This window comes from Salvelinus alpinus, chromosome 4 (assembly GCF_045679555.1).
Source record: "Salvelinus alpinus chromosome 4, SLU_Salpinus.1, whole genome shotgun sequence".
Classification (NCBI taxonomy): Eukaryota; Metazoa; Chordata; class Actinopteri; order Salmoniformes; family Salmonidae; genus Salvelinus; species Salvelinus alpinus.
In genome coordinates, this window is record NC_092089.1 from 48,488,725 (window position 1) to 48,516,285 (window position 27,561).

Genomic DNA, 27,561 nt, shown 5'->3' on the forward strand with positions numbered 1-27,561 from the left:
TAGAGTTATTAAAGTGACTATGCATAGATAATAAACAGAGAGAAGTAGCTGTTTAAAAGCCTCTTGGACCTAGATTGGCACTCCGGTACCGCTTGCAGTGCGGTAGCAGAGAGAACAGTCTATGACTAAGGTGGCTAGAGTCATTGACAATTTTTAGGGCCTTCCTCTGATACTGCCTGGTATAGAGGTACTGGATGGCAGGATGCTTTGCCCCAGTGATGTACTGGGCCGTACGCACTACCCTCTGTAGTGCCTTGCGGTGGGAGGCCAAGCAGTTGCCCTACCAGGCAGTGATGCAACCAGTTAAGATGATCTTGATGGTGCAGCTGTATAACCTTTTGAGGATCTGAGGATCTTTTCAGTCTTCTGAGGGGAAATAGGTTTTGTCGTGCCCTCTTCACGACTGACTTGGTGTGCTTGGATCGTGTTAGTTTGTTGGTTATGAGGACACCAAGGAACTTGAAGATTTAAACCTGCTCCACTACAGCCCAGTCGATGATAATGGGTGTGTGCTTGGTCCTCCTTTTCCTGTAGTCCATAATCATCTGCTTTGTCTTTGTAACGGGTGTCGTCCTCCTCTTCCTCGGACGAGGAGAGGAGAGAAGGATCGGTAGACCAATGCGCAGCGAGGTGTGATGACATAATGAATTTATTGAACAAAACGAACACTGACACGAACTATACTTTAGAAATGATACAAAATAACAAACGGACAACGTAGACGAAACCTGAACATGGAACTTACATAACGACAGGAAGAACACACGAGCAGGAAACAGACTACATCAAAACGAAATACAACCGAAACAATCCCGTGTGGTGCGCAGACACAAACACAGGAGACAATCACCCACAAACAAACAGTGTGAAACAGCCAACCTATATATGGTTCTCAATCAGAGGAAAACGTCAAACACCTGTCTCTGATTGAGAACCATATAAGGCTAATTACAAGTGACCTAAACATAGAAACACAAAACATAGAATGCCCACCCCAACTCACGCCCTGACCAACTAAACACATACAAAAATAACATAAAACAGGTCAGGAACGTGACAGAACCCCCCCCTCAAGGTGCGTACTCCGAACGCACCACCAAAAGTCTAGGGGAGGGTCTGGGTGGGCATCTGACCACGGTGGTGGCTTAGGCTCCGGGCGTGGTTCCCACCCCACCATAATCAATCCCCGCTTCTGTAGCCTCCCCACAATGACCACCCTCCAAATAACCCCACCTCAATTAAGGGGCATCACCAGGATAAGGAGCAGCACCGGAATGAGGGGCAACACCGGAATGAGGGGCAACACCAGAATGAGGGGCAACACCAGAATGAGGGGCAACACCAGAATGACTGGCGGATCCTGGCTGGCTGGCTCTGGACGCTCTTGGCTGGTTGACGGCTCTGGACGGTCATGGCTGGCTGACGGCTCTGGACGGTCATGGCTCGCTGACGGCTCTGGACGGTCATGGCTCGCTGACGGCTCTGGACGGTCATGGCTCGCTGACGGCTCTGGACGGTCATGGCTCGCTGACGGCTCTGGACGGTCATGGCTCGCTGACGGCTCTGGACGGTCATGGCTCGCTGACGGCTCTGGACGGTCATGGCTCGCTGACGGCTCTGGACGGTCATGGCTGGCTGAAGGCTCTGGCTGATCCGGTCTGGCGGAAGGCTCTGGCTGATCCGGTCTGGCGGAAGGCTCTGGCTGATCCGGTCTGGCGGAAGGCTCTGGCTGATCCGGTCTGGCGGAAGGCTCTGGCTGATCCGGTCTGGCGGAAGGCTCTGGCTGATCCGGTCTGGCGGAAGGCTCTAGCGGCTCCTGTCTGGCGGACGGCTCTAGCGGCTCCTGTCTGGCGGACGGCTCTGTAGGCTCATGGCAGACGGGCGGCTTTGCAGGCTCATGGCAGACGGGCGGCTTTGCAGGCTCATGGCAGACGGACAGTTCAGACGGCGTATGGCAGACGGGCAGTTCAGGCGCCGCTGGGCAGACGGGCAGTTCAGGCGCCGCTGGGCAGACGGGCAGTTCAGGCGCCGCTGGGCAGACGGGCAGTTCAGGCGCCGCTGGGCAGACGGGCAGTTCAGGCGCCGCTGGGCAGACGGGCAGTTCAGGCGCCGCTGGGCAGACGGGCAGTTCAGGCGCCGCTGGGCAGACGGCAGACTCTGGCCGGCTGAGACGCACTATAGGCCTGGTGCGTGGTACCGGAACTGGAGGTACCGGGCTAAGGACACGCACCTCAGGGCGAGTGCGGGGAACAACAACAGGGCACACTGGACTCTCGTGGCGCACTCTAGGCCTGGTGCGTGGTACCGGAACTGGAGGTACCGGGCTGAGGGCACGCACCTCAGGGCGAGTGCGGGGAGAAGGAACAGTGCGTACAGGGCTCTGGAGACGCACAGGAGGCTTGGTGTGTGGTGCCGGAACTGGAGGCACTGGGCTGGAGACACGCACCATAGGGAGAGTGCGTGGAGAAGGAACAGGGCTCTGGAAACGCACTGGAAGCCTAGTGCGTGGAGTAGGCACTGGTGGTACTGGGCTGGGGCGGGGAGGTAGCGCCGGAAATACCGGACCGTGCAGGCGTACTGGCTCTCTTGAGCACTGAGCCTGCCCAACCTTACCTGGTTGAATGGTCCCCGTCGCCCTGCCAGTGCGGCGAGGTGGAATAGCCCGCACTGGGTTATGCAGGCGAACCGGGGACACCATGCGTAAGGCTGGTGCCATGTAAGCCGGCCCGAGGAGACGCACTGGAGACCAGACGCGTTGAGCCGGCCTCATGACACCTGGCTCACTGCCCAATCTAGCCCTACCAGTGCGGGGAGGTGGAATAACCCGCACCGGGCTATGAACACGTACAGGAGACACCGTGCGCTCTACTGCGTAACACGGTGTCCGCCCGTACTCTCGCTCTCCACGGTAAGCCTGGGAAGTGGGCGCAGGTCTCCTACCTGCCCTTGGCCCACTACCTCTAACCCCCCCCCCAAGAAATTTTTGGGAAGTACTCACGGGCTTTTCAGGCTTCCAGCCACGTCTCCTTGCTGCCTCCTCATACCACCGCTGTTGGGCTCTCGCTGCCTCCATCTCCTCACGAGCGCGGCGATATTCCCCAATGTGCGCCCAGTGTCCTTTTCCTTCCAAGATCTGTTCCCAAGTCCACGAGTCCTGATTGCTCTGTTGAGCTCTCCCCCGCCGCTTGGTCCTAGGTTGGTGGGTGATTCTGTAACGGGTGTCGTCCTCCTCTTCCTCGGACGAGGAGAGGAGAGAAGGATCGGTAGACCAATGCGCAGCGAGGTGTGATGACATAATGAATTTATTGAACAAAACGAACACTGACACGAACTATACTTTAGAAATGATACAAAATAACAAACGGACAACGTAGACGAAACCTGAACATGGAACTTACATAACGACAGGAAGAACACACGAGCAGGAAACAGACTACATCAAAACGAAATACAACCGAAACAATCCCGTGTGGTGCGCAGACACAAACACAGGAGACAATCACCCACAAACAAACAGTGTGAAACAGCCAACCTATATATGGTTCTCAATCAGAGGAAAACGTCAAACACCTGTCTCTGATTGAGAACCATATAAGGCTAATTACAAGTGACCTAAACATAGAAACACAAAACATAGAATGCCCACCCCAACTCACGCCCTGACCAACTAAACACATACAAAAATAACATAAAACAGGTCAGGAACGTGACAGTCTTGATCACGTTGAGGGAGAGGTTGTTGTCCTGGCACCACATGGCCAGGTCTCTGACCTCCTCCCTCTAATCTGTCACATCGTTGTCGGTGATGAAGCCTGCCACTGTTGTGTCATCAGCAAACTTAATGATGGTGATGGAGTTGTGCCTGGCCATGCAGATATGAGTGGACAGGGAGTACAGGAGGGGACTGAGCACGCACCCCTGAGGGGCCCCCGTGTTGAGGATCAGCATGGCGGATGTGTTGTTACCTACCCTTACCACCTGGAGGCAGCCCATCAGGAAGTTCAGGATCCAGTTGCAGAGGGAGGTGTTTAGTCCCAGGGTCCTTAGCTTAGTGATGAGCTTTGAGGGCGCTATGGTGTGAAACGCTGAGCTGTAGTCAATGAATAGCATTCTCACATAGGTGTTCCTTTTGTCAATGTGTGAAAGGGCAGTGTGGAGTGCAATAGAGATCGCATCATCTGTGAGTCTGTTGGGGCGGTATGCAAATTAGAGTGGGTCTAGGATTTCTGGGATAATTGTGTTGATGTGAGCCATGACCAGCCTTTCACAGCACTTCATGGCTAGAGACGTGAGTGCTACGGGTCGGTAGTCGTTTAGGCAGGTTACCTTAGTGTTCTTGGGCACAGGGAGTATGGTGGTCTGCTTGAAACATGTTGGTATTACAGACTCAGACAGGGAGAGGTTGAAAATGTCAGTGAAGACACTTGCCAGTTGGTCAGCGCATGCTCGGACAACACGTCCTGGTAATCCGTCTGGCCCTGCGGCCTTGTGAATGTTGACCTGTTTAAATGTCCTACTCACATCGGCTTGGGAGAGCGTGATCACACAGTCATCTGGAACAGCTGATGCTCTCATGCATGTTTCAGTGTTACTTGCCTTGAAGCGAATATAGAAGTAATTTAGCTCATCTGGTTGGCATGTGTTACTGGGCAGCTCGCGGCTGTGCTTCCCTTTGTAGTCTGTAATAGTTTGCAAGCCCTGCCAGATCTGACGAGCGTTGGAGCCGGTGTAGTACGATTCGATCTTAGTCCTGTGGGGACGATGTCATATATGCACTTATTGATGAAGCCAGTGACTGATGTGGTGTACACCTCAATGCCATCGGATGAATCCCGGAACATATTCCAGTGTGCTATCAAAACAGTCCTGTAGCTTAGCATCTGCTTTATCTGACCACTTTTTTATTGACCGAGTCACTGGTGCTTCCTGCTTTAGTTTTTGCTTGTAAGCAGGAATCAGGAAGATAGAATTATTGTCAGATTTGCCAAATGGAGGGCGAGGGAGAGCTTTGTTCGCGTCTCTGTGTGTGGAGTAAAGGTGGTCTACAGCCTAAAGGTGGTCTCAGGCGAGCAAAGCCTTGAAACTTCCTTAGATATCGTGCACCAGCTGTTGTTTACAAATATACATAGACCGCCACCCATTGTCTTACCAGAGGCTGCTGTTCTTTCCTGCCGATAGTGTATAACCCGCCAGCTGTATGTTATTCATGTCGTCGTTCAGCCACAAATCGGTGGAACATACGATATTACACTTTTTAATGTCCCGTTGGTAGGATATGCGTGCTTATAGTTCGTCCACTTTATTATCCAACAATTGTAAGTTGGCCAATAGTACCGATGGTAAAGGCAGATTAGCCACTCATCGCCGGAACCTTACAAGGCACCCCGACCTCCTTCTGCGATATCTCGGTCTCTTTCTCCTGCGAATTATGGGATGAGGGCCTTGTCGGGTGTCTGGAGTAAATCCATCTCGTCCGACTCATTAAAGAAAAATGATTTGTCCAGTTCGAGGTGAGTAATCGCTGTTCTGATGTCCAGAAGCTATTTTCGGTCATAAGAGATGGTAGCAGCAACATTATGTACAAAATAAGTTACAAACAATGCGAAAAAACAAACAAAATAACATGGTTGGTTAAAACCTCTCTAGGGTATGTGGGACGGTAGCGTCTCACCTCGTCCACCAAACATACATGTATTTTACACCATTTTAAAGATACACTTGTTGTAAATCCAGCCACAGTGTCCGGTTTCAAAAAGGCTTTACGACGAAAGCAAACCAAAAGTTTATGTTAGGTCAGACCCAAGTCACAGAAAAACACAGCCATTTTTCCAGCCAAAGAGAGGAGTCACAAAAAGAAGAAATATAGATAAAATTAAATCACTAACCTGTGATGATCTTCATCAGATGACACTCATAGGACTTCATGTTACACAATAGATGTATGTTTTGTTCGGTAAAGTTCATTTTATATCCAAAAATCTGAGTTTACATTGACGCTTTATGTTCAGTAGTTCCAAAACATCCGGTGATTTTGCAGAGAGCCACATCAATTTACAGAAATACTCATAATAAACATTGATAAAAGATATAACTGTTATGCATGGCATTTTAGATCCACTTCTCCTTAATGCAACCGCTGTGTCAGATTTAAAAAGAACTTGACGGAAAAAGCAAACCATGCAATAATCTGAGTACGGAGCTCAGACGACAAATCAAGCCAAAAAGATATCCGCCATATTGTGCAGTCAACAGAAGTCAGAAATAACATTATAAATATTCACTTACATTTGATGATCTTCATCAGAATGCACTCCCAGGAATCCCAGTTCCACAATAAATGTTTGTTTTGTTCGATAATGTCCATCATTTATGTCCAAAATCCTCCTTGTTGTTCGTACGTTTTGTCCAGTAATCCGAATGCAGAAGGCGCGTGCACTAATTCTAGGACGAAAAGTCAAAAGAAGTACAATAAAAGTTAGTAGAAACATGTCAAATGATGTTTAAAATCAATCCTCCGGTTGTTTTTGTCATAAATAATCAATAATATTTCAACCGGACAAAAGCTTCGTCAATATGAAAGGAGAAACGAGAAAGGCACGTTCACGATCAGGGCGCATGGCTGATGAATGGAAATTTCCACTGGTCACTGATTGAAAGTGGTGTATCTCCCTAATTCTTCAGAGTAAAAGCCTGAAACAATGCCTAAAGACTGGTCACATGTAGAGGAAGGCACAGAGCTCGTGAACTGGGTCCTAAGTCTTTGTATGGTGGATAGGCTTTCAATGGAAAAACAACCTTTCAAGATAATAGTACTTCCTGGTTGGATTTTCCTCGGGTTTTCGCCTGCCAAATCAGTTCTGTTATACTCCCAGACATTATTTTAACAGTTTTGGAAACTTTAGAGTGTTTTCTATCCAAATCTACTAGCAGACAGTTTGATTTGGGCACGCTTTTCATCCAAAATTCCGAATGCTGCCCCCTACCCTAGTGAAGTTAAGAGTCCATAAAACGGCAGCCATCCCCTCCGGCGCCATCTGATTAGCACCTTTTACAGCGATTACAGCCTAGAGTCTTCTTGGGTATGAAGCTACAAGGTTGACACATCTGTAAATGTGGAGTTTCTCCCGTTCTTCTCTGCAGAGCCTCACAAGCTCTGTCAGGTTGGATGGGGAGCGTCGCTGCACAGCTATTTTAGGGTCTCTCCAGAGATGTTAGATCAGGTTCCAGTCAGGGCTCTGGCTGGGTCACTCAGGGACATTCAGAGACTTGTACCGAAGCCACTCCTGCGTTGTCTTGGCTGTGTGCCCAGTGTCATTGTACTGTTGGAAGGTGCACCTTCCCCCCAGTCTGACGTCCTGAGCGCTCTGAAGTAGGTTTTCATCAAAGATCTCTCTGTAGTTTGATCCGTTCATCTTTCCCTCGATCCTGACTATTCTCACAGTCCCTGCAGCTAAAAAATATCACCACAGCATGATGCTTTTACCACCATGCTTTCCTCCAGACGTTAAATCTTGATTTCATCAGACTAGAGAATCTTACCCTTCTCCCCAGATTGCTCAGTTTGGCCGGGTGGCCAGCTCTAGGTAGTCATGGTGTTTCCAAACGTCTTCCAATTAAGACTGATGTAGGCCACTGTGTTCTTTGGGACCTTCAATGCTGCATACATCTTTTGGTACCCTTCCACAGATCTGTGCCTTGAAACAATCCTGTCTCGGAGCTCTACAACCAATTCCTTCGACCTCATGGCTTAGTTTTTGCTCTGACATGCGCCATCAACTGTGGGACCTTACATAGACAGGTGTGTGCATTTCTAAATCATGTCCAATCAATTGAATTTATTTACAGGTGGACTCCAATCAAGTTGTAAAAACATCTCAAGGATGAGCAATGGAAATAGGATGCACCTGAGCTCAATTTCGAGTTTCATAGCAAAGGGGCTGAATACTTATTGAAATAAGGTATTTCTGTTTCCTGTTTTCTGTTTTTAATACATTTGCAAACATTGATAAAAACATTTTTTTTGCCCTTTTCATTGTGGGGTATTGTGTGTAGATGTATGAGATGTTTTATTTATTTAATTCCTTTTAGAAAAAGGCTGTAACGTAACAAAATGTGGAAAAGCTAAGGGGTCTGAATACTTTCCAAAGGCACTGTATATTTCAAGGAACAGGGTGTAGAGTTTAAATGTAAGTATTTCGGGGAAGTAACACCCAACTTAACAAAAGTAGCAAATATCACAGTCACAAAGTGTGAAGAGGAACTAAACTATTTATGACTACATGCACTTCTATTACAACTACAAATTGACACTGAAATTCATCTGACAGTTTACACATTACTGATACTTTATCAGGCATTGTTGCAACACATTTCTTCCATTTCAGGCTGTGATCAGCTGCATTATTATCATGTCTTCTTGTTCTTAAGTCAAAATAATGTAACGGTGAAAGAAGCATCATCACTCTTCAAAAGTGGGTCTGATATGTCTGTATACATGAAAGATTGTGGTATAGAACCATCACAAAAATATATTGAATACAACCCAGTAGCCTCTAACGTTGATAATAAAGGGATTACCTAGTCAGTTGCACAGCTGAACATATTCAACCGAAATGTGTCTTCTGCATTTAACCCTACCCTGCATATTCCTACCCTTTGCCGGCCCCTTAGATTCAAACCAGCAAACGTTCGGTTACTGGCCCAACACTCTTAACTGCTAGGCTACCTGCTGCCCATAATAAGTGCATTTAGTTCACTATACTTACTATAGTTACTATGTCAGTTGAAATAGAATATGTCAGTTACTACAGAATATGGCAGTACCCTTTTTGCAGCAGATCTTTCGTATTGGGTACAGGGCTTAATTTCTCAGACCACAGAGGGCATCAAAAACAGTGAGACTGTCACGTTCTGACCATAGTTCTTGTGTGTTTTGCTTGTTTTAGTGTTGGTCAGGACGTGAGCTGGGTGGGCATTCTCTGTTGTGTGTCTAGTTTGTCTGTTTCTATGTTTGGCCTAATATGGTTCTCAATCAGAGGCAGGTGTTTTGTGTTGTCTCTGATTGGGAATCATATATAGGTGGCTTGTTTTGTGTTGGTTTGTGGGTGGTTGTTTCCTTTCTTTGTGTTTTCTCTGCACCAGATAGGGCTGTATCGGTTTGCCACATTTATTATTTTGTATCGTGTTAAGTGTTCACTGTTTATCGTTTTATTAAACATGTTGAGCACTGGCTACGCTGCATGTTGGTCTGATCCCTGTTACACCCTCTCTTTTCGTGAAGAGAGGGAAGGCTGCCGTTACAGAGACTATTGCCAGCTTGTCTCTATCCAATGCAAGGCATTCTCCATATAATTCACATGCACATGTTACAAACAGCCATCTTGAAATATGTACACATTTTCTAATAGAAATCTTATAGAAACATTCTTCTAGTGAAATAAAGCTGCATCTGAATATACAAGGCAAGGGGATTGCAGTGTTGATCAAGGTTGGTTGATTGGTGTGGATTGGTGCGGTTTGATTGGTTAGTTGATGTGTTTGGGTTGATTATGGTCTAGATACAGTACAGTATGGCTGGGTGGTATGCAGTACAGAGGGACTTCCTGGATTGCAGCACCAGGTTAGAGGGAGGAGTAACTGACTGGGGACATGAAGTGACAGTTCACACCCATCAGGGACTCACACAGGGCTCACAGTCAATAGGAAGAGAGAGCACACAGAGAGAGGTAATGTGCTGATTCAGTCTTATTCTCTGCATGGATCAAAAGACAAGCTATTGAACCACTATATATTTTTGCCTCGTTACATTGAATGACTGTTAAAACTTGATTATGGCTATGTAATGTAATGGTAATATTATTCATTTATGGAATTAAAACACATTGCTTCATAAGGCTTAAAATAGCATAAGAATAAATATTTATGAATGCAGTTAAATATATTTATGAGCAATTGTGAAGAAGGCATTCATATGAACTGTGACCATAAATGTTTCTTTGACATCCTCTCTAGGCATTACAGCAAAATACATCTTAGTTGAATAAAAGTGCTAAGAAGGTTGTTATGAATGCCAATGTAGCACTCATAAAGGTGTAATGAAATATTCATATCCGATGTGTACTGCTATATGTTGTTATTATCACAACACCATTTCATATTCTATTTCACACTCGTCTTGTGCTCCAGACCAGTAGACAGAGACAGAGATAGTGACCATTAGAGAAAGAGGAGAGAGACCCCGGTGTTGTGGTTGATTCATCGAGGCAGTAGAGGCAGGATGTGGGTCCTAATCTGGGCAGCTCTACTTCTCTCTCTGACAGAGAGAACCACATGCCAAAGTAAGGTCATTTTATCACTACTATTGTTAATATACATTTGGCATACATCCCAACAGATACTATGTCATATTTTTATTTTTTTACGAACAAGTGAAGTAGTATCAGTGCTTCTTGTATTACTCATGACTGTATTAATTTCCCTCCGTCAGATAAGGCCCCTCCAGCACCAATCAACATCACCTTCAGTCCAGCAGAGATAACACCACAGGCTGGACTATGTGCTGTTATTCCATGTTCGTTCACTCACCTTGATAACTTCACTGCTCACTCAGCAATATGGTTGAAATGCCCTGATACACAACTTTCTATGCAAGTCGACAAGGACTCTATTTTCCACTCAAGAAATTCCTCTAAAGCTCAGGAGGGTTATAGAAGGCGAGTGTCACTACTGGAGACAGACGTGACAAAGAAGAACTGCAGTATAATCATCAACGACATCACTAAGACTGATGACGGAGACTATCAATTAAGACTGTTCGGAACATTTAACAGTGGAAATAGAAGTAAATTTACATCCCGAGAGAAAGTTAAAATTGCAGTGAAAGGTACAGCATGACTATTACTGTTAGTTACAGTGACATGAGTATTACTTTAGTGTAATTAATCATGTACACTGACTGCAACATACGTAGATCCAATTTACAAAGTCCAAGATTCCCCAAGTCTCCCATTTCAAAGTGCTTATTTTTCTAAACCGGCACTATGATTTCATACTTTATATGAGTATATGTTTCTGCTGTTTTCTACATGGATACAAAATCCATGTTATAGCGTGACTTAAATGTAAAGGTAAATTCCTATTGAGCCAACGTGCATTTACCATGAATACAGGAACATTCCCTCTAAATGTAAATCACACTATTGTGCGGATCTTCCACGATCCTGATTGAATCTAGGCCTCAGTCTGTGTTTCTATTTCCTGTCTCCAGCTCTGACCCAGAAGCCCTCAGTGTTGACTCCTCCTCTGACAGAAGGAGAACCAGCGACCCTGACCTGCACCGCCCCGGGGATCTGCTCTGGAACTCCTCCTAACATCACATGGACATGGAGAGGGACAGGAGACAACATCACTGAGCTCAGAGACAACACCACTATACAAAAGAGAGAGGATCTGACCAACGTCACAACAACCCACTTCTCAACTTTGAACTTTACACCTTCAGCAGAGCACCACACCACCAAGGTCACGTGCCAAGTGACATTCAAAGGGAACATCACCACTGAGGAGACAGTGACTTTGAATGTGACTCGTAAGTAGCCTACATCATCTGACCTTACTTTGAACAACCCAACCTTTTGTTGTGCTTCAACAGTTATTTTCATGACCATGATTAACTGATTATATACTTTATTTTCTAGATGTGAAGGAACCCAAGATCTCTGGTAGTAACACAGTGAGAGAGGGTGATACCCTGAATCTGTCTTGCTTTGTTGACAGCTACCCACCACCACCATCTATCACCTGGAGTAAGAATGGAACAACAGCTTTGGAACAGAATAACTCTGGACTGGCCGCTCTCACCATCTCTAACATGACAAGAGAACATGCAGGGGAGTATGTGTGTAAAGCTCAACACTTCAACAGGAATCTGACAGCTTCCATTGTTGTCACTGTGATGTGTGAGTACAAACAACACTGTACAAACCTGATTAAAAATAGCTTGAAACATGTTTACTTGAAATTGTCCATGATATATCTTCCCCCTCTGTCTCTCTTTAGACCATCCAGTGATTCTCAATGCTTCTGGGTGTGTCATCCAGGCCAAGTTCATGACTTGTGTGTGTGTCAGTCAGGGGGTCCCCTTACCTCTCATAGGCTGGCTTAACACTGAGAAGTACTCCCTCACTAAATCAGTGTTGAGGTCCTCAGTGAACACCACCATCAGGATGCATGTCGGAAACCACACCAACACTACTGTGGAGTGTGTCAGCACAAATGAAGTGGGCAGAGTGAGAGAGAAGCTGCAAGTCACCCAAAAAGAGAGCCAAGGAAAGCAAGGAGGTAAAGGTATAAGTTCTTACTTTGTTAGAGAGCAACAGCTTTCCCAATCCCACCCATTGTGTATGTAGCATAGAGGATTTATATGCTTTGAGTGAGAAAATATAATGTTATTATTTCATTTAAAAAGAAAATCAGAGGATACAAAGTATTGTGAGCCACTCCTAAAAACGTACATGCTTTGTTCTCTTCATAGAGGAAGTGTCTAAAGACATCTTGGCTATGCTGTTGAACCCATCACTGATTGCTGCATTTGCGATTGGTGCAGCCTTCTCAGCCACCATCTGTTGTATCTTCCTGTGTTTGACAGGGAAATGTAAAAGGTACATGCATTCTATTACTGAAGTACAGTTAGTGTTAACTGAGTGTTGTTTTTAAAATCAATTGCAGATTGTCTTTAGAAATTCAGAAGTACTATCAAGAGAATCAGATACATTGTCAAAAGTGCCAATGCCTTGCACCATGTTGTAATGGAAGTGCTTGCTAACCCCTCCAGAATATAGTTATTGAGAAATGTCATTACTAATATTTTCCTTAGACAAAAACAGAGGATCTCAAAGGACTCAGACTCCAAAAGCCCTTTCATGAACCTGGAGATGGTGGCATGTGAAGACCAACAGGTGCAGTATCAGTTCATTTCTTTAATCAGCTTAACCAACATTCAGTTAGCATTGACATGCCAACAGGAGTTTACAAGACAGCATAAGCAGATCTGGGACCACCAAGCTAATAAAAGACTCCTAACACAGTGCTTTCTGTAATGTACTCCATAGATGGATGCAGGACAGGCTGTTGGGGGTGAACAGACCCCTCTGCAGGTGGTGCTGAGGGAGGGAGCTGAAAACGGAGGGACCCAGACCAGTGGAGCCGCGGGAAAATCTTCCACAAGGGAAGAACCAAATGAAGTGGACTACGCCAGCATCAACTACTCCCTGCTGAAGAAGAAGACTCCTGAGGAGGCAGAGAAGAAGACCACCACCGCAGAGTCAGAGTACGCCAAAATCAAACGAGAGAAGAAGAATGAAGGGGATGAAGATGGAGGAGAGGGGAGTGGAATGATGAGGATGGGGAAGGACGTGGAGAAAGAGAACGGTAAGCCAGCAGCAGAGACAGATGAGGATACAAGACTTTACTCCAACGTCAAGGCTATTATGGGTGGTGGTGAGTGACACAGCAATTTCGCTAGAAACGTGGGGGATAGCATACAGTATTGTACAGCCATGTGTTCTTATATCATTTCCTGAATCCAGATAGAAAGTTTTATGTTGATAATGGGACTTTTGTTCAACTGAAACTACTGTAGTTTTGGTGTTGTTTCCTCATGTGCTGAATCCAGTTTGAATGTTTTACGATAGTACAGAGATGTTGTTTAATAACTGAAACTACTGTAGTTAATAGTTTTGGTAAATGCTTTATTTTACAGCCCTGTGTCAGATAGTACTGTATGTATCTGGTGGTTGTACATTATCAATAAGACTATTTTCTAGTTGTACATAGAAGGAAATTTTGGTAATGTTTTTGTAAAGTTTTTCAAGGAAGTGTCATTTTACTTTTGTAACGATTGTGTTTTGTCACCATGAGGAAGGACAAAGATGTGGTTTGGAAAAGTAAAGAGGTCAAACCATTTCTTTTTTTTCTCCTCTTTCCTTTCATTTTTGCATTAGATTTGACAAGTGGGTGGGGATATTAGGTAGTATGTGTGGATGTAATCAATATATTTCTGTAAATAGAATACTGATACACTGGCGAAAATGTTGGCAAAATGTTATTTAAGAATTCTCATTTTGGGCTAGCCAGAGAGCTCAAATGAAATGAATCAAGAAAAAAAGTACATTGTGCTTTTAAAAGTTGTGTGCTATAGACGGGTTGGTTGTTTAGCAACCAAACAGATGCGCGCACAACTATAAGGTAAAACAGACGGGTTGGCTTAGATTGTTGACAACATGTAAACTATATTTAGTCTCCAATGTTTAAAAATATAAATACATTTGTACAATGAGCACATGTTTTTTCTCAAATACATTGTTAGTTGTCTGGTTAGCTAGGTAGCATTTTATTTTGTGCCAAATTAGCAAATAACACACAAAAAAAATACATTTCACGAACAACATAAAACTTGCTGAAACGAGCCACCTACAATTCGCCACATGGCAGCATTGTGTTGTTGTTGCTAGATATCTGGCCATCCAGAATCACGACAACACACGGCCTTCTGCCCCATTGAAGCGTGTGTATCGTTTTAATGACATTGTCAGCTAACCCGTTTATGAGAATATTTTTCTATTCATAACTGTGCATTATTGCAGTATTGTTTTACATTGAGGCACTAGCTCACTTAATCTTTTTTTTGTATTTTCATTTGTTTGTTCTCTGAAACCTGTTAAAAGAATGTATAAATAGTATTTTTCCCAACTTACCATATTTCATTCAACAGTAATTATAGGCTACCAATGGTATAAATCAGGAATCGGCAACTTTGATGGGGGTGGAGGCCACAAGAAAAAAATCATCACAGGGGGCCGCAGTGGCTCAGAGGTCTGCATACCCACACATGAAGTCAGAGCCGGCCCTAGCCTTTTGGAGGCCCCAAGTTAAATGTTGTTTCCACCACCTTGCGAGCACAACATTTTACGTCTCCCCTCTTGAGGGTGGAGGGAAAAAAAATAGGTTTTAGAGTTAATTTCCTGCAATTTTACACATTTTGCCATAGGGTGAAGAGAAATGTTTGCAGCTTTTAATATGATCGCTGAGTGAGAATGACTAACATAATCAATGGGGCCCCCTCGGTCGATAACTCAACCATGATAACTACAAGTTTAGATAGCTGGCCGCTAGACTAACTTACCAATCTTTTTTTTTTTGCTGACATGGGCTAATTGAGTAACTATCAGTGACTGACATAACAAGAGAGAAACTGCTGATGCACAACCAAATTTCGAAATTACACCTTGTTTATTCTACTATTCTAACTCTCAACAGTAAGCTGAGACCCTGACTGAGTTCCCCTCATCATCTTTGATGACAACAACCGTTTTTTTCTTTGTTTTTGTAGCATCATCTTTGAAATGCAAGAGAAAGGTCATGATGTATTATTCCAGCCCGGGTGCAATTGAGATATTGGCCTCTAGATGGCAGCAGTGTATGTGCAAAGTTTTAGTCTGATCCAATGAACCATTGCATTTATGTTCAACATTCAACACTGCCGAAATGTACCTAATTTCTTTATTAATAACTTTTCATGTTCAAAACTGTGCACTCTCTTCAAGCAATAGCATGGTATTATTTCACTGTAATAGCTACTATAAATTAGACAGTGCAGTTAGTTTAACAAGAATTTAAGCTTTCTGCCAATATCAGATATGTCTATATCCTGGGAAATGTTCTTGTTACTTACAACCTCATGCTAAGCATTAGCCTATGTTAGCTCAACTGTCCCGCAGAGGACCCACCAATCCTGAAGAAGTTTTTAACCCATAGGAAGTCCCACCCAGTTGACTACTTCAAAATAGTTTAAGTCCTCAATGGCTCTGCCTGTGCTACAACCGGCCTTTGGGCTCTAGAGTCCACTATCCAGTGGCGACCCGTCTTTCAAGGCAGGTGGGGCAGAGCCTTACCTGTTTAGCAAAAAAATATATATTTACATTTTTTGCTGTTGCTTGTTTTGGATGTTATTTTGACATTAATACGTGTCACATATCAGTATGCAAACAATGTAAAAAAAAAAAAAGATAATTGAGTTAAAAAACATGGTATCTTTTTTGCTTTCTTGAGTAAGGCAGCTCCAAAATGCAGGTGTTTCAGCCTAGCTCAGTCATTTCTGTGGTGGTGGGGCAGCCAGCAGAAAATATAGAGCGTAGGGTTTGGTAATGTTCTCTAGTTAAGCCACAATTGGCTCAGTGTTCTGTCACACATGGGGACACTACGGCACCGAAAAATCTATGGGTAGAGCTCGACAATTCAAGCTCATTGGGTGCTGCCATAGATTTACATTAGAAATGCCCATCCAAGAAGGCTCAAGGTCATTGGCTACAGATAAAATGATATCAAATCAGTGTCATGACGTTGGCCTGGGGGTAGGTTTATGACAGTCATAAATACCTCTTCCCCCCTTTCCTCTCCCTACTCTACTGATGTGACATTAGAAACCCCCTTTGGTTAACATAGAGATTCTGGGAACATCAGAAGTTGGGGGGAAATGAACTATATTCTGGTAATCCGACCAAGTGAACATATGCGGTGGTACTTAAGGTATATTATGTCAGTTCGGTTGTCATCTGGCACATTCTCATCAATGATAGAATGACATAAACTCTACTGTGGAAAGTCTCCACATCAGAGGTATCGGATTCACATGGAATTGTTGTTTAATTCAAATGTTTGAATATGAAATTATTTGTGAAGAGATGAAATGTAATTTTAGCATCCAAATAAGAGATTTGGGTTTTCATAAGTTTAGGGCCCTCTGCTCAACCAGTGGCCCGCCCCTGTGAAGAGACATGGGTTATAACATTTTCAGACACACCCTTCTCCCTCCACTATATAAGCCATTGACGAAAATTCAGATGTCAGAATGGTTCAGATAACATGTCAACTACAGAACTAAGCCAACCTCAGCATGAGCTTTGGTTGCGAATGGTATGAACTTTGAACTCTTATTCACTATAGAAGTGATACCTCCTAGACGTTGAGTTAGCAACAGCAGCTGCAAACGTAAATTAGGACAGACAGAGTATCCCGTCTACCACCCAGCAGCAGCAGCAGAGACATTCTTCAAAGGACAAAGGATCCGGTTGGGCAACACGGCCATCCATCTACCACCAACCTACCGAAGCGCAGCTCAGAGTAAATATTTATTGCATTTTCCTTTTCCAAATGGGCGGTATTTTAGAATGCATAAGATATTGTATTTACGATAGCACAGCTTCGCCCTTTGTTCCTCAGTCTTCCCGCTCTTTCACTCAAACCCAGCCCCTTTTCTTTTGTGTAACAAGCTGTCATATCTGTTCCGCCCGCTAGGGACGTTTTCCTTTATGACGTAATTTGTAATCAAGGTGTGATTCATTCTGTGTATATGTAATTCTGTGTGAATGGTTAGGTATTTAGTAAATAAATAATTCAACCCAATTTTGTATTGCTGATTCAACTTGTTAAATCACTGGTTACTGGTTCCGGAGTTCCAAATTAAGCAGCAGCAGCTGAAAAGATGAGCTCCTACAAATATTGAAATTTAAATGTTTTTTTAGAGTAAAGTACATCGAAAAAAAAAAAAATCTAAAGAAAACTGCAAACTGAATAGGAGACCAAACAAGCAGCAAACAAAGAAGAAAGGCTTTTGAAAAAGTAACAATTTTTCATAAAATTATACCGTTTTCTTAGCTAGCTAAGTTGTTTACCTGTTGCTAGGCAGTTGCTAGGGACATTCCTGAAAGAAGCTAGCTAGCTAACAAGGAGTGTCTAGTTGGCAGAAGAGAAGAAGGGACAAAGAAGGAACAAAGTGGGACAAAATAAGGACAGAAGAAAAGGGAAAGGGGACATTAAGGTGAAGCAGTCCTCTAAAGACACAAAAGACAATAATACAAGAAACAACACTTCTATTGCCTCTCCCTCTACGATACGCACTTCCGGTTTGGTTTGGAGCGAGTAGTTGCATTCCGCTTTGCTCCACAGGTAGTATTACAGGTAGTATTACATTTCATTTCATTACAGTACAACAGTTTGATTTGTTTGATCTTAGCTGGCTACATAGCCGTCTTTGTATCCAAGATAATTGTGTAGTCTAGAGTAATTGTCGAGGTTACCTAGCCAGTTAGAGGTTACCTAGCCAGCTACACTTTCAAACAAAGTCAACAACGCAGCCACTGCTAGCTAGCCTATTTCACCAGCCAGCAGTACTATATCATTTTAGTCAATAAGATTTTTTGCAACGTAAGCTTAACTTTCTGAACATTCGAGACGTGTAGTCCACTTGTCATTCCAATCTCCTTTACATTAGCGTAGCCTCTTCTGTAGCCTGTCAACTATGTGTCTGTCTATCCCTGTTCTCTCCTCTCTGCACAGACCATACAAACGCTTCACACCGCGTGGCCGCTGCTACTCTAACCTGGTGGTCCCAGCGCGCACGACCCACGTGGAGTTCCAGGTCTCAGGCAGCCTCTGGAACTGCCGATCTGCGGCCAACAAGGCAGAGTTCATCTCAGCCTATGCTTCCCTCCAGTCCCTCGACTTCTTGGCACTGACGGAAACATGGATTACCACTGATAACACTGCTACTCCTACTGCTCTCTCCTCGTCTGCCCACGTGTTCTCGCACACCCCGAGAGCTTCTGGTCAGCGGGGTGGTGGCACTGGGATCCTCATCTCTCCCAAGTGGACATTCTCTCTTTCTCCCCTGACCCATCTGTCTATCGCCTCCTTTGAATTCCATGCTGTCACAGTTACCAGCCCTTTCAAGCTTAACATCCTTATCATTTATCGCCCTCCAGGTTCCCTTGGAGAGTTCATCAATGAGCTTGACGCCCTGATAAGTTCCTTTCCTGAGGATGGCTCACCTCTCACAGTTCTGGGTGACTTTAACCTCCCCACGTCTACCTTTGACTCATTCCTCTCTGCCTCCTTCTTTCCACTCCTCTCCTCTTTTGACCTCACCCTCTCACCTTCCCCCCCTACTCACAAGGCAGGCAATACGCTTGACCTCATCTTTACTAGATGCTGTTCTTCCACTAATCTCATTGCAACTCCCCTCCAAGTCTCCGACCACTACCTTGTATCCTTTTCCCTCTCGCTCTCATCCAACACTTCCCACACTGCCCCTACTCGGATGGTATCGCGCCGTCCCAACCTTCGCTCTCTCTCCCCCGCTACTCTCTCCTCTTCCATCCTATCATCTCTTCCCTCTGCTCAAACCTTCTCCAACCTATCTCCTGATTCTGCCTCCTCAACCCTCCTCTCCTCCCTTTCTGCATCCTTTGACTCTCTATGTCCCCTATCCTCCAGGCCGGCTCGGTCCTCCCCTCCTGCTCCGTGGCTCGACGACTCATTGCGAGCTCACAGAACAGGGCTCCGGGCAGCCGAGCGGAAATGGAGGAAAACTCGCCTCCCTGCGGACCTGGCATCCTTTCACTCCCTCCTCTCTACATTCTCCTCTTCTGTCTCTGCTGCTAAAGCCAATTTCTACCACTCTAAATTCCAAGCATCTGCCTCTAACCCTAGGAAGCTCTTTGCCACCTTCTCCTCCCTCCTGAATCCTCCTCCCCCTCCTCCCCCCTCCTCCCTCTCTGCTGATGACTTCGTCAACCATTTTGAAAAGAAGGTCGACGACATCCGATCCTCGTTTGCTAAGTCAAACGACACCGCTGGTTCTGCTCACACTGCCCTACCCTGTGCTTTGACCTCTTTCTCCCCTCTCTCTCCAGATGAAATCTCGCGTCTTGTGACGGCCGACCGCCCAACAACCTGCCCGCTTGACCCTATCCCCTCCTCTCTTCTCCAGACCATTTCCGGAGACCTTCTCCCTTACCTCACCTCGCTCATCAACTCATCCTTGACCGCTGGCTACGTCCCTTCCGTCTTCAAGAGAGCGAGAGTTGCACCCCTTCTGAAAAAACCTACACTCGATCCCTCCGATGTCAACAACTACAGACCAGTATCCCTTCTTTCTTTTCTCTCCAAAACTCTTGAACGTGCCGTCCTTGGCCAGCTCTCCTGCTATCTCTCTCAGAATGACCTTCTTGATCCAAATCAGTCAGGTTTCAAGACTAGTCATTCAACTGAGACTGCTCTTCTCTGTGTCACGGAGGCGCTCCGCACTGCTAAAGCTAACTCTCTCTCCTCTGCTCTCATCCTTCTAGACCTATCGGCTGCCTTTGATACTGTGAACCATCAGATCCTCCTCTCCACCCTCTCCGAGCTGGGCATCTCCGGCGCGGCCCACGCTTGGATTGCGTCCTACCTGACAGGTCGCTCCTACCAGGTGGCGTGGCGAGAATCTGTCTCCGCACCACGTGCTCTCACCACTGGTGTCCCCCAGGGCTCTGTTCTAGGCCCTCTCCTATTCTCGCTATACACCAAGTCACTTGGCTCTGTCATATCCTCACATGGTCTCTCCTATCATTGCTATGCAGACGACACACAATTAATCTTCTCCTTTCCCCCCTCTGATAACCAGGTGGTGAATCGCATCTCTGCATGTCTGGCAGACATATCAGTGTGGATGACGGATCACCACCTCAAGCTGAACCTCGGCAAGACGGAGCTGCTCTTCCTCCCGGGGAAGGACTGCCCGTTCCATGATCTCGCCATCACGGTTGACAACTCCATTGTGTCCTCCTCCCAGAGTGCTAAGAACCTTGGCGTGATCCTGGACAACACCCTGTCGTTCTCAACTAACATCAAGGCGGTGACCCGTTCCTGTAGGTTCATGCTCTACAACATTCGCAGAGTACGACCCTGCCTCACGCAGGAAGCGGCGCAGGTCCTAATCCAGGCACTTGTCATCTCCCGTCTGGATAACTGCAACTCGCTGTTGGCTGGGCTCCCTGCCTGTGCCATTAAACCCCTACAACTCATCCAGAACGCCGCAGCCCGTCTGGTGTTCAACTTTTCCAAGTTCTCTCACGTCACCCCGCTCCTCCGCTCTCTCCACTGGCTTCCAGTTGAAGCTCGCATCCGCTACAAGACCATGGTGCTTGCCTACGGAGCTGTGAGGGGAACGGCACCTCCGTACCTTCAGGCTCTGATCAGGCCCTACACCCAAACAAGGGCACTGCGTTCATCCACCTCTGGCCTGCTCGCCTCCCTACCTCTGAGGAAGTACAGTTCCCGCTCAGCCCAGTCAAAACTGTTCGCTGCTCTGGCACCCCAATGGTGGAACAAACTCCCTCACGACGCCAGGTCAGCGGAGTCAATCACCACCTTCCGGAGACACCTGAAACCCCACCTCTTTAAGGAATACCTAGGATAGGATAAAGTAATCCTTCTAACCCCCCCCCTTAAAAGAGTTAGATGCACTATTGTAAAGTGGTTGTTCCACTGGATATCATAAGGTGAATGCACCAATTTGTAAGTCGCTCTGGATAAGAGCGTCTGCTAAATGACTTAAATGTAAATGTAAATGTTAACCAGCGTTCGTGAAGATAACCAAGAATTTACAACTTTCAGATGAGACTGAAATAAGGTGACGATTAATATTGACTGCTATTGATGTAAAATATTACTAGGTCTTTAAGAGTTTATTCGGAAGATAACAGCTCTATACATATTCTTTCTTTGTGCCCCTCCTCTCTAGTTAATTACATTTACATGATTAGTTCAATCAGGTAATATTAATTACTGAGAAAGTATTTTATAGAATAGCATGTCATAACACTTAATCCGGCATAGCCAAAGACACGACATCAGCTTTGATTGGACACATGTCAACATCATACTTTCAAAATCTTAGCTAGCAAGCTAGACAAGCAGTCATCATCATGAATCAAGTTGACAATTTACTTGCAATCCTTTTCAATCCTTGTCATATGAAGAGAAATTATACATAAAACATTTCGGTACTCATCGACCATTGGACATAAGAGTTACACAACAAGTTAGAAATTGCAAATTCAACAGCGAGTGGTTTGGAAGGAATCAGTGGCTAACTTGCAAAGCAATCACTAGCCTGCTATTCAGTGGAGCGGGTGTGTGGTCCAAGTGTGGGTTTGAGGGTCTTTTTTTCCAAGCTTAAAAGGATAAACATTCACATGGAAAACCATGGGCCAGAAAAGGTTGAAAACATTGGCCATGCTGTCAATTCAGCATGACTTCTGACGCATTCAAAACAACTGGAAACTTGGAACTGGGAAATCGCAGACTTCAGTGAGTTCTAGACAACTGGGAACTCTGAAAAATACTCTGACTGGGAAAATACATTTTGAACGGTCATCCAACTCTAAATTACGAGTCGGGAACTCGGGCCTCTTTCTAGCGCTCCGACTTGAAGATCACTGACATCATGATTCGACCTTGTTTTTTTCAGAGTTCCCAGTTGTCTTGAAAAGCACCATAAATCCAGAGAATACCAGACTTTGGTGACAAAGTTTGATGACAAAATTTTCCCATAAGAAGGACCGCCGTGCCACCTTCCTGTTCAAGTGAGCACAGCACAACAAGGTGAGTCCAAAAATGTATTGTATGCTGCTGCATAAATAATGTAATATGCCAGGGAGCTATGTATACTGTATCTAAGAAAGTAATACTAAGTGTATGTTGTGTAGTAAGCTGTTAGTAGCCCATGTGCCTCACCCTAATAATTTGTTCCCTTTCCCCCTCATAACTGTGCCTACTGATCTGACTTGGTGGTGCACATGTAGCCTGTAGCCTGTTTTAGAGAAATGTCATTATCGAATATTGTGAGAGCTGTCATTGTCTGCTTATATGCCCCCTTTATTTATCCTACAGTTCTGACTTGGTGTACAGTGAGAATACTGTAAGAACAGCCCATGTTCTGAATTATGTTGCTGTACATTTCAAAAGTGCTGAACACATAGTTATATTGACTACGTCGGTCTTAGCTCGCTCATTAATGTCTTAATCGAAATAACGGATTTCCTCTTATCCTCTCATCGTTCCCTTATGCCATAGTTTGTACATCAGTAGAAACCACATTTGTTTAAGCAAGTCAGCCATATCAGCTATTGTCACGACTTCCGCCGAAGTCGGTCCCTCTCCTTGTTCGGCGGCGTTCGGCGGTCGACGTCACCGGTCTTCTAGCCATCGCCGCTCCACCTTTCATTTTCCATTTGTTTTGTCTTGGTTTTCCGCACACCTGGTTCACATTCCCTCATCTGAATAAATGTATATTACCCTCTGTTCCCCCCATGTCTATGTGTGGAATTGTTTGTTTGTTACGTGTGGTTCGTATCAGGCTGGTTTGCGCCGGGTATGTTTTTGACCCGTGTGTTTTGTTTATTGTACCATTTGTGTACTTTGGGCGTTATTGCTGTTTTCCTTGGGCATGAATAAAGTGCGCCTGTTATCACCCATCTCTGCTCTCCTGCGCCTGACTTACCTTCAACCAGTTGCGCACATCGTGACAGCTATGTTAAAAAAACAGTAAATGAGGCTGAATGAACTGTTTCGCTGCCAGACAAGGCTCCGCTGATAGCCAGGTGTAGAGGTGGTAAGGATTCACTCCATGGTGCTGAAAAGAAAGCTCTGCTGTTGGGACAGCTTTATGTAGACCCTAACAGTTTGTGGGCACCGTTTGTGGAGGGCTCTGTATAGCTCCGTATTGACATGATTGGTTGACGGTAGGTGGAGGCGGTACATCCTCTATAAACACAAACTCACTTGACAACTTCCTTCACAATAGCTCTGCTCTGCTAAGCGCAAGAAGTATGAAAGCCCTGAAGTCTGTGGAGGCTGCATGACAATAAATTCTGTACGGCCACTTCAAACTTTCAGAGCCGGTTGAATTGTATCCGTAATGCTGAGGTGGCATTTACTTTCTTACTGTGGGAATAAATATCACTGAATGATGAAAATATTGTTATAATGTAGGATAATGCAATTGAAGGCATCAAATTGTTGCTTACTGAAACTTACAAAGTCATCACATTTTTATAATAGCCTACATTTGAAGCAATAGCCTACCCACTTTCAATAGTGGCAAGAGTGGGGACTAGTCTTAATACATCAATCATTATCAGATTTATGTTTTCACTGAATCTCCGTTTGGATAGGCTATTGGTTATGCTGCAATTAGGCTGGGGAAATGTTAGCTAAACTAAGGTCAGCGATGCCCATGATCATCTTTTCCAGTTGGCTTATTTATTAGCACTGAGTAGAACATTTTGCCAGCATGATATGTAGTTTAACAAGTGGATCATTTTGCTCTTCACTTGCAGTATCTTAGTAGCCTAGGCCTACTCCCGACCAAAAGCCTGTGACTTCACTGACTTGAGTCAATCAATATGATTTTGTTTCGCTGAATCTCCATCTCCATAGGCTATTTGATTAATTGGTTTCTGGCTGGGCATATAAGGGGAGGTGGTATAGCTCATCTATTTGTTTGCTCATCTATCACTGATCAGAAACCTTTCGCATTTGTAGGCCTATCATTTTGCTCATATAGCTCATGTGCATAACAAAGTTTGTAATTTTCCACGATAGTACATGCAATATGCTTTGTGGACTTCACTGGACAGAGGTTGCTCTCCGGTTTTGCGATAAAACAAAGGTATGGTTGAATTTGCCACTGTTGCTTCTTATGGTCTCGGCCTTTAGGCCTACATGTCACAGTGGCAAGGCATATGAATTAACGGACTATAGAGCAAACAACTCAATTATCACAACACACAGGTTGTAATATGGCTTTTTTGAGGGGGTTTTGGCTTCCCCAGTGGTTTCACCCACACACCGCTACTTCACAAAGGGGGTGGCATTAAGTGTTGAGGAGGAGCAGTTGAAATGGAAGATTCCCAGTGTCTGTGACGCCGCCGCTTGATGAGACGTAGATCCAGTGGGGAAACAGAGAATACATTATCTGCCACGCTGAGTTTTGATGCAGAATCATTACCATATTAAGGTAGGCAGTCAAATCAAATCAAATTGTATTTGTCACATACACGTGTTTAGCAGATGTTATTATGGGTGGAGCAAAATGCTTGCGTTTCTAGATCCAACAGTGCAGTAGTATCTAACAAGTAATATCTAACAATACACACAATCCGAAGTAAATACAATGACTCCGACAGAGAGGGCTACCTCGCTCTTCGGAAACTTTGCAGTATTTTGTTTTTTTATGTATTATTTCTTACATTGTTAGCCCAGAATTCTTTCTGTGTTATTACATACAGCCGGGAAGAACTATTGGATATCAGAGCAGCGGTAACTCACCAGCACAACCAGCATTATGACCAGGAATACAACTTTCCTAAAGTGGAGCCTTTGTTCACACCAACCAGGGCGATTGAACGGATTCCAGAAGCCGGCCCAAAACAACGCCTGTGGAGGAGAGGTAGTGGTCTTCTAGTCCGACTCAGGAGGCGCGCACATCAACCACCGCTTCTGAGTATATTACTCGCAAATGTTCAGTCTCTGGATAATAAAGTTGACGTTACGAGAGAGACGTCATCAGAGCGCACAACAGGACACGGTACTGTCTACACTCGGTTTGTTGTTTACATTAAAACTTTTTCATTAAATCGGAACTAAAGTTTTGTCACTAAGGATTCAACAACGCGGTTAGCCTTTACGGCTGGGACTGCAAGTTTGTGTTCCTTTTTTGTGTGCTAGCTGGCTGTACTACAGACACCTGTCGTCGTCGTGGGAAAGACTCATTGTTATCTTTTCGTAAAACAACTTGTTGCAGTATAGAGCCAATCTGGATACCAAGAAGATCCTGAGGGAAATCGACGAGTACCAACAGCTTTACGCTATGGAGGAACAACATACTCCTTTGTGGAAAGATCCGACCACCTCACAAAATAACTTTAACCCGACAAATTAAAGAAAAACGGATTAATCTACAGACACATACGATTTACTTACCATTGAGGTAGAGGCTAGTGCGCTGGCTGGAATCCATGTCACAATGGAAAAGTTGTGTGAGGAGGTAACAGGGCTGAAGGGGGAGTTTGGAGTTCAGCCAGAGTGAAATTCTCAAGCTCCAAAGGAAAAACAAGACACTCACAGCCAAGGTAAAAATACACGATTCCAACATGGATTGTCTACTCAGGGAAAACAGGCTGATGAAGGAGACGCTGCTAGACATACACAGTCGTAGCATGCGTGAAAATCATTTTTTTTCTGGTATTCCTGGGGACGCAACCAATAATTCAGAGAATTCATGAAATCCGCAATGAAACTTCCTATAGAAACTGTAAACAAGGTGGCTTTCCACCGAGTACACAGACTTGGAGCTCGGAGCGAAAAGACCAAGGATCCTCGACCAATCATCGCAAAATTTGAACACTACCAACAAAAGGAGCTGATCAAAAGCAGAGGAAGGGAGCTTAAAGGGACCAAATTCGGTCTCAATGACCAATTTTCAAAGGAGATAAACGAACGTCGTAAGAGACTGTATCCGGTACAAAGACAACAAAGGATGGATGGTAGGCGTGCCTTTATCATTGTGGACAAACTCTTTATAGAAGGACAGCTATTTCGAGACAGCTCCATAACACCGTGGCTGTACTAAATTCTACAGGGACTTCAGGTTACGAAAAAAAAGAAGGAATGGGAAGTGTTTAAAATATCTGAACATTATGAAGTGGATATGAACACACACGTACTCAACTACATGCTTGCTTACACATACGGACTTATACATACACACACACACCTGATCTCGCTCTCTTCTCTCACTCTCTTTTTCTCTCTTTCTCATCTCTTCTCTCCCTCTCTCTCTATTGTCAAGAACTGTTTTATAATTTAATGTGTTTATTGTTCGTCTATCTTTTTTACGTATTTGTCTACAAGTTTATATATGTTTACAACAAGCATGGGGAAGATATCAAAATAGGGGCATTGGGGAATAATAGCATATTGTACGGAATACATTTGCAAAATGACCTCCAGCAGGCCACAAATGTGCATGTGTCTGCTCAAACGGTCAGAAACAGACTCCATGAGGGTGGTATGAGGGCCCGACGTCCACAGGTGGGGGTTGTGCTTACAGCCCAACACCGTGCAGGACGTTTGGCATTTGCCAGAGAACACCAAGATTGGCAAATTCGCCACTGGCGCCCTGTGCTCTTCACAGATGAAAGCAGGTTCACACTGAGCACATGAGCACATGTGACAGACGTGACAGAATCTGGAGACGCCGTGGAGAACGTTCTGCTGCCTGCAACATCCTCCAGCATGACCGGTTTGGCGGTGGGTCAGTCATGGTGTGGGGTGGCATTTCTTTGTGGGGCCGCGCAGCCCTCCATGTGCTCACCAGAGGTAGCCTGACTGCCATTAGGTACCGAGATGAGATCCTCAGACCCCTTGTGAGAGCATATGCTGACACATGCACATTTGTGGCCTGCTGGAGGTCATTTTGCAGGGCTCTGGCAGTGCTCCTCCTTGCACAAAGGCGGAGGTAGCGGTCCTGCTGCTGGGTTGTTGCCCTCCTACGGCCTCCTCCACGTCTCCTGATGTACTGGCCTGTCTCCTGGTAGCGCCTCCATTCTCTGGACACTACGCTGACAGACACAGCAAACCTTCTTGCCACAGCTCGCATTGATGTGCCATCCTGGATGA

General features: G+C 45.0%; 1 protein-coding gene across 2 annotated transcripts; it reads left to right on the forward strand.

The window, feature by feature from the left end:
• Positions 1–9,667: 9,667 nt before the first annotated feature.
• LOC139573822 (sialic acid-binding Ig-like lectin 5) lies at positions 9,668–14,336 on the forward strand. 2 transcript variants are annotated; one of them, XM_071397725.1, is made up of 9 exons: positions 9,668–9,725; positions 10,186–10,337; positions 10,487–10,882; positions 11,267–11,587; positions 11,697–11,957; positions 12,058–12,345; positions 12,533–12,659; positions 12,875–12,956; positions 13,110–14,336. In XM_071397725.1, exons 2-9 carry the CDS (start codon positions 10,277–10,279, stop codon positions 13,503–13,505), a joined length of 1,932 nt encoding a protein of 643 aa, XP_071253826.1. In that variant the 5' UTR covers positions 9,668–9,725; positions 10,186–10,276; the 3' UTR covers positions 13,506–14,336. The 2 variants fall into 2 exon arrangements, with proteins under 2 accessions (XP_071253826.1, XP_071253827.1); XM_071397726.1 differs by having other exon boundaries at positions 12,058–12,339.
• Positions 14,337–27,561: the final 13,225 nt, after the last annotated feature.

What these genes read in the sequence shown, in the direction of transcription:
- LOC139573822 (XM_071397725.1), top strand. Translation starts at nt 10,277, where the DNA reads ATGTGGGTCCTAATCTGGGCAGCTCTACTTCTCTCTCTGACAGAGAGA. An exon ending in AGGAAAGCAAGGAGGTAAAG is followed by an intron (nt 12,346 to 12,532) that starts GTATAAGTTCTT and finishes TTCTCTTCATAG; the next exon opens with AGGAAGTGTCTAAAGACATC. An exon ending in TGGCATGTGAAGACCAACAG is followed by an intron (nt 12,957 to 13,109) that starts GTGCAGTATCAG and finishes TGTACTCCATAG; the next exon opens with ATGGATGCAGGACAGGCTGT.